Source organism: Trichoplax adhaerens, genomic scaffold (assembly GCF_000150275.1).
Source record: "Trichoplax adhaerens TRIADscaffold_7 genomic scaffold, whole genome shotgun sequence".
Taxonomy (NCBI): domain Eukaryota; kingdom Metazoa; phylum Placozoa; class Uniplacotomia; order Trichoplacea; family Trichoplacidae; genus Trichoplax; species Trichoplax adhaerens.
Window position 1 is genome coordinate 1,504,568 of NW_002060949.1, and position 16,143 is coordinate 1,520,710.

General features: G+C 31.0%; 1 protein-coding gene across 1 annotated transcript; it reads left to right on the forward strand.

Moving 5' to 3' along the window:
• Positions 1-11,925: 11,925 nt before the first annotated feature.
• On the forward strand, positions 11,926-15,798 carry TRIADDRAFT_57940 (uncharacterized protein; the record flags this gene model as incomplete). Its single annotated transcript, XM_002113933.1, has 2 exons — positions 11,926-13,255; positions 15,590-15,798. The coding sequence occupies 2 exons, from the start codon at positions 11,926-11,928 to the stop codon at positions 15,796-15,798; spliced, it is 1,539 nt and encodes a 512-aa protein (XP_002113969.1).
• Positions 15,799-16,143: the final 345 nt, after the last annotated feature.

Consider the following 16,143-nt stretch of genomic DNA (forward strand, 5'->3'; position numbering starts at 1 on the left):
CGTTCGAGATTAAGATCTCTTTCGTAACGAACTTACATTTCAAGCGGCATTAATCTTATATATTTTCACCTATTTCAGCCAATCTGGCATGGCCAGGAATCCAATTACTAAGGAACACTTGCAACGATCCACCTAAGCATCCCAAGTGTTAGTGTTAGTGTACAATAGTATGCTCTGTAATTAAATATTAGCTGTATCATGCTACAAACGAGCACTATAATATCATCATTACAAAAAATAAAATTTCTAATTTACAATGTCATTCAGAGATTTCGTATTGCTTTATAGCATTAAACTGTATGTATACAGCATAACGATTAAACTGATTTTGCTATTATCTATCCAAACCGTAAAGTTAAAGTCTGACAGTCTCAGTCCACTATTGAACGCACCATACATTGTTTTTATACCCTAAGATTATAGTATAAAGCAAAAAAATCGTAGGCAAATCTCTGAAATGCACTCTAAGTAATTAAAACCCCTCTAATACTCGATTTAATGAAACTACAATTCTGTTAATTCCTATAAAATAATCAAATTAAGAGATAAAAATACTATTTAGCGAATTTGAATTACATGTCGTAATTATGCACGATTAGAGGTGGATGATAGCAAACGGTAAACTGGTTATAGCAACGAAGCGTGATTAAATACTACTCGACCGAGCGCATGACTAACTATTAAACCCAACATTAGCCGATTGTATCAAAGTTTATCGGCAACGATTGCTTCTACGAGTGCGTATACTGTATTGTTGTCATTAGTTATAAATCGAAGAGGGGTGACACTTAATGCCAACTTCTTGTTATAGACAATGTTACCACATTGAAGACCAATTTGTACTTGGTAAGGTATCCAACTTATTCATAATTAATGCCACAGAAGTTGATTCAAAATTATTTGACACACGCCTTTCTTATAGTGAGAATTATTTACACGAGGCAAAGTACTAGCATAGAATATTCTACCAATGCCCATGTAATATTCAGCTTTAGCTATTATTTACGGTATCAATCAATCAATTTAGCCTTACCAATTTGTGATACTAACCAATATCCGTGCAGTGTTTAGTTTTAGCTATTATTTACAGTATCAATCAATCAATTTAGCCCTACAGATTTGTGACACTATGACGATATGCGCAATTTTAAAATCGCAAGATACCAAGCTAGAACTAAACATAAAATATAAAACGGCTAAATCGGGAGTACCGTAAACAGCAATTTGCTATCAATTGTACAATTTTGATAAAAATTTAATATATTAAATTTTGATCATAATAATTAATCTACCGAATAACGACATATTCGATATTTACCAAATCTAAAGTATTAATACGCGTATATTAAAATTTATTTCCTATGTACAATACAATACCCTATACAGAGGACAAACTAATATACAGAACTATACAACAAGAGACATCTAGACATGACTTTAGCAATTAATGTACAGACAGATAGAGTACACTACAATCATTACGTATGCATAAACCCTGATATAAAGGGATCATTACCACTGCTGATGCTGCTCGAGCTTACTTTAGCGTAGTATTGCATCCAATAATTTGAACCTGACTTCTGTATCACTAAAATGAATACACATAGACTGTATATACTAGTAGTATACTCTCATTATAATACTCATAAAAATCACTCTTCATCATATTTTAGAGATTCTTATACTTTATTCAATTTGTGAAGTTCAAGTCATGATGATAAGTTCGTACCATTGTATTATTAAACAAGCATACTCTCTCATCATAACACTCTTATATATATTAATATGTGTTCTTCATAATTTGTAATGTTTCAGTGATTTATTATTAAATTCAGCTTATGAGATTTGAGCTCGGACAATAAATCAGTATCATTGTATTGATAAATTTCGTATAACTTGATACTTGGTATCAGTAAAATACAGTAGTCACAATTATGTTTACTAAGGTCATCAATTATTATTATAATTGCTATAGAACCAAGTTTTAATATACAATTAGAAAATTAAGAATGACTTCATCATTAATTGACAAATAATTAAACTACTTGTATTCATAACCTGTTAGTAGACGCTACAGTCGTCGATATATTAGAATAATAAATTGGATTCTGAAATCTATTGGTATCAATCTGAACTATTTGTTGCAGCCAGTAGGACAAACATCTTCAATATTACCATTCAGGTGTTATACCTATCTTGCACTTTCTATTTAATGGGTACAGATTATTCTCTTCTTTGTAAGCTTTTAATGATATGTTTAAATCTATTTTAAAATTAATGCTTTGTAATGATAGCGTCAAAGCGGTTATTAACTAATTTAAATCCAATAAAAAATTTTCAATGCTTACCTATTGTACTAGGGCTTATTGATATTGTTATAATCGTAACCACTAAATTATATAACATTGATGTACAAGCTAATTGAAATTGATTAGATGTAGAATCTTTTAATGACCGTTAAATATTCAACGGTGCATTATACTTTGAATCTTTTTGGATCAAATAATACCATGTTTGCCATCTGCGTCATGGTTTATTACAGCTGTTAAATATAACTAATTGTTATTAAATCTAGCATATTGTCTTGATCATACAATATGTTGTTACTGTAATAAATTTTACCCAATCACGTACAATAGTTATGTGTCTAATTCACACGTAGATGCTGGGAGCTAACTTTAAGTTTTAATCTATATACAAGACAGTGTATTTGATACCATTCAATACCCCCACCCCAATATCGATTGCCATTCTTCAAATAAATTTAGTACGAATAAGATATAGTAGGTTCAAGTTGACTTTGCGAAGCAACAGGTAGCAATGGCGCTAATTAATATTTTTTATTAATACTTCCGACTTCTTTAGCCTTAATTACGATTTACACAATAAGTTTTTCTCTCCTTTATTCCTTGTTAATTTTAACTTAATTTAGTTTCTGTTCGTTAATTTTGAATGATAGTGATTACTATCATCCTTATATCATATTTTACTAGACCAAAATGCTCAACACAAAATGTACTCTTGGTTTTGTTTCTTAAAAAATAAGATTCTATTCGCTAGGTGACCTTATGGTTTTATAAACTGTATTGTTTATTGAACAGTCAATTTAATAAGTTAGACGCTAATTATAGGAAATACTGTAAACTCAAAAATGATCACTCTATGGTGTAGTTTACTACCGCATTAACGAGCGATCCTAATAATGTCGAAACAGTAAACAATAACTAGTTTGAATTCGGAACATTAATTATTTATGGCCATATCTTCTATACACAATAACTTGACAAGATGAGTTACAGAAACAAACAGCTGCATACTAAAGATTGCAATTGTTAACGGAAAGAGGATAAAAAAGGATAATGTATTACTTAATATGTTGTCAATGGCCGGCTTAGAAGTAATTTTGAAACATAGGATTATCTTATGTCACTATCAGTCGTCGTTTATTCGCATTACCTGAGCTATGATGATAAAAGGATAATTACATCATCATCTTTTATATAAGTATCTTTTTAAAACATTACGGTATATCATTAACGATGTATTGATGTATTAATAATTGTAATATCGATCTTAATTTTAAGATAATAAATTAGCGTCATCATTCAAATTCACCTATTGTATAGCAATAGAATAAGACATGAACACATCAACAATATAGAATAGAATTATATTATTGTAGGATATAAAATTTACATCGCTAATCAACGTTTAATTTAGATAACTCTATAGATAATAAAACCCATCAGAATACAGGTGTTCTCATGATCTTAATAGAATGAATTTTTCTAACGGCTATCGGCCTCTTTTAATTGATATCCAAATTAGTATAACAATATAATTTTTAATTATAGCAGTGTTTCTTATTAATAACTCAATAATGAGCAATGACCATGATCAACTAGTAAAGTATATCAACACCTAATAAGTTATATTACGAGTCCAAATATCGGTTCTTTTCTTCTATTACAATTTTGGAAGTGTTTTAATTTAAACTTATTAGATATTTACAATGATGAGCCTAGTTTACACGATAGACTTTTCCATTAGCTATATTTTCAGTAATAGGTAACGTCATCGTATCGAATAATCGCGCTTTTCAAGGGCTAATTAAGAAGATAATATCATTGTTTTCTATTGATTTCTATTACTATTTCTAAATCACAAGATGGTAACATACTATAATATTCAAGTCATAGACACTCCCCCTATTGAAAGAAGCGTAGAAATTAATTAATTGAGTAATCCAAAATTGTACTTCCTATTGATGCAACGGTCACTATTTGCAGTTTCTCTGTAATTATTATTGTCGATATACCAATCTACTGCTAGTTGGCGACTAAGTGGTAGATCTTGAGTTAACTTGAGATGTGATTGTCGGAGAAGCTGTAAAACTTGACATAGTCGCAGACTGAAAAGTGCTAAAATGTACGTCTAAATCAAGCTAATTGTGCTCATACTGCTGTAGATCTATTTAGTAAGGCGATAGTTAACACTTTAATATATTAATTTATGCCGCAATTTACTATCGTAGGAAACACGATGAAACCTTTAACGATGTTTTCATAACGATTTGATAGCACCTGTAATTAGCAAAACAGCCTGTTTATAAAAAAAATAATAGTAAGTATAATAAGCAATCTTCAAGGCGATGTCTTTATTTTGGTTGTTACGCAACAAATATAATTAATACAAAAAGGATAACAATAAATCGAAGAAATAATTATGGCTTATATACAATATGCCTTGTATGAAAGCGTAAATAGAACAACCTCTGTTTAAGACAGAGTACTTTCTCTTGGTATTTTAACAACTTGATGATGGTATACCAATTACATTATAATTATACTAAAATATTATTATATTACAATTCCGGTTGATCAATCCTTTCAGAGTTAATTATTGACTTTACCCCTAACCATATGGCTATTATCATTGATAATAATTAATAACTGATGCATTTATTATAATGACATTCTTATGCCATTACGAGGCTACTGAAGGCATCATGTACCGTATATTGTAATAGGCAAATAGCTTTAGAATACGAAGAAAAATATATCATAACGATGAATTAAATAATGAAAATTTCATAGGTGATTGATCAATATTTTCATTTGTTTGATGCACCTAAGTCATGTTTTGCAGATCATGTTACTCGATAGTTACTTTAACAAATAAAAGTTACAAAATCCTATCAAGATACCTAAATTAGGTGGCGAAATCAATGATACAACTTGATTGATCCAAATCTAAAATCATAGTTAATTGAAACATAAAGTAAGACTCCACGCCGTGATATTGCTATATTTAATTCTTAAAAACTGATGGGAATCCATTGCAGTATTGCGCTAAGAATTAGTATCAGAAGTACTTAAGTCCTAGCGCAAATACGCGACACGGTATGGACAATAGAGGTTATATTACATTTATTCTTAATTTATTCCCGATTCTTACAATCTCAGGCCGTAAAGCAACCAATAGAAGAAGTTCTACCGGATATCCTGCATCGCTAAGCATGTCAATTTCAATTGAGTAATTTAGTAATAACAAAAAACGCTTTGAGTATAACTGCATAATTTACTCATGATGATTAGTGTTTATTAATTATTTTATCAAACATTGTAAAACGATGTAATAGTTAATTAGCAATTAATCAATCGCTCATGAAATACTTGCTTAACATTAAATGTCTGCTAGAAAATTTATCACTAGTCCATCTTCCTTTAAACCGAAAAAGACTTTGATACTTGTCTCTACGTACCGAGTTCAATCAGTAATATAGAAAAATGCGTCTAATTCTAAACACCAAACTCCTGAGTGCGGAATAAATTGCGGGTACTATTCATTACTACTAGCTTAAGTACAACCCCTTAACGTATTGAATAAGGTGCTTCAGCATCCTCTCTATTCGACTAATACTTTAAGGCGCTATTAAAAATATTTCAATATAAGAATGGAGCGTTTTTGTTACTACTTGAGCTGCACTCGAGCACTTCATCGTGCCATACTATGGTACTTACCTAGAGCTTCTACAAGAAAAGGATGCTAAAAAATACGAAAGAGTTCATGTAGCTAATTGCTAATATGAAAAGTAAATACCTGATCCATCTATTGAAGGTTGAAATAGTTCAGATAATAGTAGAACGTATATGTAATCATTAGCAATGACAGTAAAGTTATTTTAGATTATTTCAATGAAAACCTTTCAACGATAGATTTACAAGATCCTGCATAGTATGCAAGTCATCAAACAACAGAGTTTTACTAAATGTTTCTCAGATACAGTAAAGTATTTAATCAACCATTAAAATTTTGTCGCATCACAGGTAATTTCGAATAGCACTATTAGTATCTACACTTGATGAACTTTTATGTCAACATTAGCGCCTACTTCCACAACTGCATCATTTCACGTACAGTACTATAAGGATAGTGAAAGTCATAATAATTTATTAACTTACCAAATTATTTTTTACGCATAATAAAATCAATATATCGTACAAAATATCTAAATCTATAAGATCTACGTTATTGAAATTATATAGACTAATTAATCTAATCCTCCATCGCATTATTGACTGATCATGCCTCATCTTGTGAAAAGAATCTCTATATAAACGTATTAATTTTTTGCATTTCATGATCAATGCCATTATCTAGATGAACTTGCCAGTTTATCATTATACTGAGTTAGAGATTATTATATACTAATACTAAATTGTACTTGATTCAGCCGAATAGTACCTGGTATCTATTGCAGATAAAACTTTTACAGTAACTCTATCTAATCAAGTCAAAGTTGTAGATATTGAATTAAGATAGTATTTTTACTTTGGTACACACTCAAGAGTGCCTTTAAAACTTGTCATGGATCGTCAGTAATGGATAAAATAATTCAATAAATCGTGGTATTTAGATGAATTTTTAGGTTAGAACCTGGTTGATAGAAATATTAACTAGTTGTTTATGATATATTTAGTAAGGATATACAGTATTACATGATACGTATATTTATATTTTACGCAATAATTAATAATTATGATTATAAGTTGCAATATATGTATATTTATTTATTCCATGATTCTCGGATTTAATGATAAAAACTGTTGATTAACAAGCTGATTAATTTTGAAATGATAATACAAATGTACTAGTTTACTAGACTTTATTTTGCAGTTAAACATTTAATAAGATTGCTAAATAATTTATGACTTATTGCGCAAAGCTTGAATCATTCCATAAAAGAAAGTTAATACCAAATTGACAATTAATGAATAAAAAATGTTATTGATCATGACTGTTACTATCGTCAACGAATTTAAGAATTACTGTACTCTGCTTTTACTCATACGTCGCCTTTTGCTATGATACCCTACTAATAGGTAGAAACATGACTAATAAATCTATAGTAAGCTAATAAATCATTGTATTCTATATCTTTATTGCACACAATGAACTATTATAACGATATTACTGTAGCACTAGGATAGGCAAAATAGATCATTGTTAGCAAGGAAATATAAAACTGTAACAAGAGGCATAACAGTAGATGACATAATTTTTTATTTACTATATTAAACAATTACATAATATCTTTAAGCATTATTCGAGGAATATAATATTTTTAGTATTGTTTAAAACTGAACGAAATCAATATAATTTACAGGATAGGTAATAATAATCAGGCATTACATGACGTATAAAAAGTATTATTTGAAAATAATTTTATTGCTAGCGTGACTATTGCTTAGAACTATTTTACGATGTGGATTAAAATTGGCTATCGTGATAATATTCAACTCGGTGAAAAAAATTTTCATCATTCATTAAATGAATATACCAGTACGATATTAAACAGCTTAAAAACCATAATATCGTTTATCTATCATCAATACAACTCGGTGATTGAGCGATACAACGATTACTGTTCAGAACAAAATTTAGTTACAAATTGATAAGTAATAAAATTATATAATAATGACTAAGTAACTATAGCGATTACGTAAAAATCATTGAAACAAATAATCCTTATGATGACATCAGTGTCATGGGAATGTACACTAACACAACCATCTCTGTATTCATTGCATAGTAAAATAATAAGAAAGGGCCGTTACATATGTTGATTACTCATTGATAGTATTTAGAAGAATGTTTAACTATTGTTAAGATAAATTACAATAATACTTATCTTCAGACAAATAGTGAGATCTTAGTTATTTAGACTAAAGTTTTTCCTTAATGATAAATTGATTTTATATCCGTATCTGTCATAAAAGTAATTGCATCTTGTACAGCCGTGATCTATCAAAGTATCGAATTTTATAATTTAATTTATCATCTAATATGATTAGGAAAAAGTTCTGTACCACATTATAGAACAAATTCTATTTTAAATATCTTACTACAGTATACAAGTAGACGTGATAATACGGAATCAACAGTCTACAGATGGTTTTTTATTGTAACTGATTTAAGAGGCATACTGCATGCTAACGCTAAGGTTAACAACGACTCTACTGTACTGTATATCTGAATGATACAATGAAAGAGTCGGTTCTATAATAATAAAAACTTTGTTTAACTATTAGGCAAACGATCATCAATAAGATCATTGTACTAATAATCTCAGACAAGGAAATAAGCAGCAAGTTTCCATCATTTTATATTATCATTCTATATTAAGTTTAATTTGGTGAGAAAAAGACTTAAAATGTTCTTGCCAAAATTGATTAGCGATTTTAAAGGAAGAAATGATAGAAGATGGTATATTGACATATAAAATTTAATACGCGTACGTTGATTTTTAAATGGCCAAAAATGTCAATCTTATTCATAGATCATGACAAGAGGAAGACCTTAACGACTTGTGCTAAGAGCTAGTCAATATCTTAAACATATAATACCCTTTTATAATCACTGTAGAGTTGACCTTATTTCCTTTTGAAGGCAAGTCTATCGATAAATTAGTTTGCATTAGGCATAAACGATAAATAGACTTATAAAATCATCCCTTATCTGGTCTATTGATTAATACCATAACAATAGTGTAGTAAATATCAGTATGTAATTGTTCTCATTAGAAGTAAAATGCTCTCTTTCCTTTCTCAGTCACTGACGTCAGGAGAAAAATAAATTTAAAAACATTACAGTAATAGAATTGCGATAAAGCTAATATTAGCATGTTGTATTATTATTTATCTGTAGGTTGTCTTAATTAAATTTGATCTACAGTACATGAGATAAAATTTTTAATCTTAAATGATTTTTAAGGATATACTCGTAGATCAAATAATTAAAAAATAGAAGCCAATTTAATAATACGGTATGTCTCAATCTATCTTTATATATATATATCTATATATATATATATAGCGTGTATTTGAATGGATAAAACCATTAAAAGATGCGGCTAAATTTATTACTTAAAGGAACAAAATGTAATCAAAAATTGATATCTCTTCATTGATTATAGCTTACTTGACAACAGTAGAATGTAGCATTTAATAGCTTTCTTATCGCTTTCAATCGAAATTAAATAATGGCGACGCTATAAAGAAATCAACAACAGTAAATTTTATTTATCTAGATGAAATAATTCTAATGCATCTATATCGCCTGAGATCAAAAGGCTCTACCATGTTATGAAAGATCTGATTTAATATAAGATCTATTATAAATGTTACGAGATTGGTTTGGAGACACCCAACCTACATAATTATATTATCTTATTCAATAACGGATTCAAAGTATAATATTCCCATGGAATCAGTATGGAGAGTTATTTAATCGATCAAGATAAGCTAAATGATAATTAAAGAGTAAATTGCGGACGGGTATCTTGAGTCATTTCTATTTTAACGTGCAGATCATTTTTGGGAAGAATAAAATGACGGCCTATTGCTATCCTTTAAAATGATTAAGGGATAATTCAAATAGTTGTTACTTAATACGAGATAAGAGTCACTATTTGTGAAAAAAGTCACAAGATAGTAGCGTAAGGTATACATTTGGAGACATTTTATGTCAATATTGTGAAGGCATCAATTATTTTTCATGCATCATTTTCGTTCAGGCTAGGCGTCGGCTTGTTAGTTGATCGCTACGTGATTAAGTCATTAAGTATATTTCCGATAGCCTATTTGATGATACAACCTGTTGTTGAATGTCCTAAAGTCTCAACCCCTGTAATTCTTATTTTGCTTACGTAAACATTGAAGCAATCAGTGTAATTGGTCATTTTCTATACAAGATCAGTGATTTCAAGTAGATTGATGCTTTCAACTACAGAATCGGTAGACTAGATTAGATAGAAGTAAGTCAATTTTAACTTTCGATGTCTGGGTTGCTTGCTTTCTCTCACCGTTATATTGTACACGTCTGTAAAGAAATGTAATCATAGTAACAATGAATCAGCAATAGGGTGGATTTATCGTGCAAGAAGAGAAAAAAAATGGATTGTTCATGACGATTATTAATGGATATTGATCATTCTATTCGACAATTACTAGGAATCATAACTTAGGCTATTGGTACTTTACAGGTGCATTAATTTTTTGTTGCTTTAGATAAAGATCGACTATAAATTGTATAGGGTTTAATTTTCAAGCATAACAATACACTTGCTGTCCATGTTGTTGTCATCATCGCTGATTGTAATTTCATGCTATCGGTCGTGCTAGCGACACCGTTGTCAACGTTGTAGGAGATGATGATTTTTTTTTCCCCCCTTTTTGGATATCCTATGTCAATCCCCATTTAATGATGTTATTTGTCAACTGGTATTGACATTAGAAACAAGAGGCAGTTGACTCACACGCGATTTCCACACTCTGTTCATTCAACACCCACTAACGGTTGTATTGTTAGATGATCGATGATCGATCAGGATAAAAGGTGCCTATTGAATGCAGTAAGACATTCATCAATTGGATAGAATAACGGTTATCTAGAACTCGGCACGCGACCAGCCCCTATTGGTCGGTCAATATTTTCCCACGTCTTGATTGGTCGAAGGGTATGGGAACTAAGGCAGTTCTGTGGGAATAAACACCTGGTCCTAGTAATAACATATTAACAAGTTGAATTATACTAACTAAGTAGGCTTGATACCAGGAGGAAAGTAGATTCAATTTCTTTGCAATAGCTAGCTAGAATGATGGGAAAAGATGCTTCTGCATCATATGAGCTAGCAATCAACGGCAGTCAGCGTTTTTTCTAGCTTTCATTCTCTTCTACATGGATTTCAACTAGCTACATTGAGAAATCCAACCGTTAAATTCAATCAGTTGGAGGACATTATCATGTGATTGTTGTTCCCTCCCCTTATTGGTTCATTTAGGGAAAGGAAACAAGCAATGATAATAAAGTAAACACAAGCATGAAGATTGCAAATCTCAGGTTAACACTCTTCCAATCAATGGTTCATCACTTTGCAAATCACTGGAAATTAACACATTGACGTCAAGTTGATGCTAGCGAAGATTGTAATGATTGCAAGCATTCAACACAATTGATTAAACTTGTTATTTCCACCATATTCTAAATCCAGCAATCAAAAGACGCCAAGAGAACTAATCACGTGTCCATCACTAAACAATACTAAAGTGGTAAGATTTCCCGCCAGTTACCTTGAAAGAAAGGATATAAAGTCTCCATCGAAAACAATCTTATCCCATTAGATTTGTTCATCGATTAGCAGCAACATCGATAGACTGCCATTCTACTCCTTGACCTCCAACTAACTTACTTGATAGTCCAACCTTTCAACTCTACTCTATAAAAAAAAATTGCATTTCACCAATTTATTACAGATTAATTCGTTCTCATCAATTGATCACTCTTGATTACTTTGATAGATAAATTCCACTTTACATAGATATATTTTTCTCTCTCTCTCCTCTATTGGTCCAGCAATAAGACATGGAATTACCATTGACAACGGATTCACATGATGCCACACAATCAACTGGTGGTATCAATGGCGATGTCCACTTTACTCCAACCATGATAAGTCAAAAAAGGAAAAGACAAGATGAAGATGATCCACAACAGCAACAACAGGTGTTGGCAACCAATCAACCCATCGATTATAATCAATTACCGTTATGTAGTGGCCGATGGCTAGCTCTCGATACTCCCTTGACTGTCGAACAATTACGTGATCAAGTACGTAAGCGAAAAAGTTATGAAAACAATCAAAGTATGCGAAAACGTTTACGAATCACAGGTACAAAATGCCAATTATTACAGGAATTACGCAGTTATGATCATGCTAAGATGGACGCTATCAAAGATGAGATACAAGATTGGGATATCCATCAATGCTTAGATCGCTTAATAGCTTGCTTACATGATGAAATTGATGAATACTATGTTGCACCATTACTGCGCCGTCTATGTAAATTGTTGCAAGTTTATCATGCTGATTTATACGCCGGCCAAGTTAAAGAAGAATTAAATGTTGATATGATTGGTATAAATCTTTTCCAGGAAGCTTGCTTTCGCAATTTAGATTTTATCTTATCTTGTCCACAAATGAACAAAATTTTATACCAGGATAAATTAATCGCTCCTGCAGCAATTGCACGTCAGGTTAAAAATCATCAGCGTCAACTTGCTGTTGAACAAAATAAATTAACAGCCACACAAGCACAACAACTAGCAAGTGTTGACGATTTAGCGGTTGCAAGCGATCAAAGTATGAGCTGTTATAGCCTCTTTCCTACCGCTATCTTGACACGCATTGTCCGCGATCAATCGGGAAAATATGACCGCGATCGAGCATTAAAACGCATCATTCAACTATCTAAAGATACATTAACGCGTGAATCATGTGGTATGGCATTATCCGAAGCTGTCTCACGAATTTGTCATTGCTATCAACTTAAAGATAAACTTCTCCAATATGGTATTCTTGAGTGTGCCGCCATCAATTTCAAGGATGATCCAATGTGCTCTCAACACTTTGCCCAGTTTATGGATTCTCTCAATTGTAGCGATTGGCGTCAACAAAGTTGTGATACACTAATAACTGTACTGGAATACTTTGTCATCCCAGCTATTGAAGGCTACCATAATCATGTACTCGATATCGATTTTAGTGATCAAGCATTTTGTGTTGCTCATCGATTATTCTCCTCGCTTCAACAGCCACAAACTTTGGCCACGATTATGGAAAAAATTAGTGATAAACATCCTATTCTCAGTTATATGAAAGGCCAATTGAACGAAGATAGCCAAAATTTACGCGGTAAGTCCTCCTGATTAATTTTAATTAAATATAAGACTAAGGGATTAAATATTTTTTTAGTTTTGTCTTTTTTTTGTTTTTCTGTTAATGCTCTTTACACATAGACACACACTCACTATAGATTACTCAATTTACCAGATAGTAAATTGAGTAATCTAAATTATCAATTTTTTTATATCTTAAATCAGCCTGACTTTTAATGAATATTACATCTTAAGAAGTAGTCTACCGATAGTTAGACTTCAATGTTAATCCAATCGATGGAAATTGAACTAGACATTAGGAGACACTTTAAAATATTTTATTTAACACCCTTATAATTAGACCGATCAACTTAACTCGTGATGTAGACATGAACATTTCAGACAAATTTTTTTTATAATTAGTGTCTCTAGCGCAATAATATTTTCTTTATATGTTAATATAGATTGAATTAGATGGCGCAAAAAATAACATAAAAATAGAAATAGTCATCACAAGATTGATACATGATAGATTGGATACAATTTTGAATATCATCAAATATTCATTAGCTATTTGTGCATAATTCAATTTAATATAGTAAATTGTCATGCGGCATTGTTCATATTTTGCCTTTCATGACTGAAACTATGAATATATCAAAGTTTTATATCATGACATGAACGATGTTAGAAAATACTTTTTTTCTCTCTCTCTTTCATATTCACACGCACGCAGCTTCTCTCTCCCTCTGCATGCCTTACTTTTATAATTTAGTTCAATCAGTTTTTTTCGTCGCTTATTCCATCATTTCTAATTATCAACAATACCATGATAATATTGATGATTATTTCCATTCAATGGAATGGTTGTTTAAAGTTCTCGTCATCTACGTTGATGGCTGCTTTGCATTCTCTAAGTTAGCATAGCCCTCTAGCGAGATGAATAATATCCTAGTTGAATGATGATTGTTGATGATTATGCTAACTAATCAATGATTGTTGTCTAATCATTAACTTGCATCCCATTACGTTAATGTTGACAATTTTATTATAATGTTTTGTCTTGGTTAGCATTACCTTTATTGTTAGGTAGTTAACAATAGAATACAAGACAAGTTTATTATTGGTTATAGAATTGATTTTTCTCATCAGTTTAGCATTTAATCAAGTTAAAATTGAATTTTTAACTTGGACTCTATTATCCTATATTGTCCAGTCGAGTCAATTTGTTGTCTGGGTGTTTTTTTTACTTCAATTCTATTTATCGTCTTATACAATTTTAACTACTTGAGTGATCGTATAAAGCTCGAATTGAAGGAGTTCATAAAGAATTGTTAAGTAATAACACAAGTGTATACAGGTTGTACTGTACTTCTCTATGGCCAGTAGAATGAGATAGAAAAAGACTATTTCTATATAGAATAATAAGAAAAGAGATAGAAGATGACGGATTAACTTGTTTAAACCTGTTTGATCATGAAATTTTAAATTTTCTATCGGTTATTGCTTGTTTTTTCCCCCCCCGCTTGCTACTAGCACACCCGATTCCACGCTTTGGAATCTCTTTTTACATTTTTCTTTAGCGTCTGCATAGTTAAAAAGATCAATCACGCGCTATAAAATACAATGCTAATGATTCTCATCCAATACGATTTGACGTCCTTTACATACCTTAATTTAATATTATTCCTATTGGGCGGGACAATCTGCTCACACGATTTCTGATTCGAGATGAGCGAGAGCCTTAAACGCTAATTTGCAATTAGTTTAGCGTCCTTTTCCTTGCATCGACCAATGAAAAAATTTGATTACTGTCATGATTGAAATAATCATTTCCATTGATAGTCATCTCCTACCGTAGCGTCTGTTGATTAAATCAAGTGTTTTATTATAGACAACATCATGGGGATAAAAAATGAGGTTAATTAAAATGAGAATACATCACTGTTACAACAGTTAGGAAACAAATCGATTGTATTTCCCCCATGGTTCCTCTTTAAATTTACTTTTTTACCACGCTATTGTACTGACAGTCAGCTTGTATTCCATTCGTATTTTCAAAATATTACCGTATAAAATAATAAAATAAATTTCCTACTAGTTCTGTTTCCCGTCTTTAGTATATCCAGTTGTTTATAATAACTGTTCCCAAAGGGGGGGGGGGGGGAGATTTAGAGACAGAGAAAAAAAGAGAGAAAGTAAGAGAGAAAATAACGTTGACGATAAATTGATGACTGCTTTTCTTTGAAAATAATCAGTACTCTATATTAGATTTGAATGGTATAGAATGACGAAATCAACTTATAAATGGCATTAGTCGAATTGCTTATCTAATCAAAATTTTTATTTATTTCTATCTTATTGATGATAGGCATTGAATTAGGAAATACGATCGTAGAACACCTTGAAAATTGGTCTACACTTTCTCAAGACCATCCAATCAAATTGAAACATCGTTGGTTAACTTACTCGGATAGTATTAAGAAGGAATTATCCTCTGAATTATTTATTCGTTTAAGTAAAATTTCATCCCCTAAAAGGCAAGAGACCGATTACCTATGTGAAGATAAACAAGCATAAGAAATACCAGTTCTTACTATTTGATGTGTCATATATTATGCCTACCTTGACTTCAATTTGTATAAAGTGAAAGAGGGAATAAGAATGAGCTCTGGAACATTTTTTCTTCAATCAGCATAATTCTATTTGCCGAATAGAATAGAAATACGATAGGAAAATATATTTCAACTCTTGCCTTTGACCTCACATCAATCAACATGGATATAGTCATTATCATACAATCTTAATAGAATAGAGTTGACAATTGGACCTTTTTCTCCATGTAGCAATCATGGATAGAAAGCAAAACTGCTATTTTTTAACTCTTGTACAAGCTGTAAATTTTTTCGTTATTGTATATTTTAC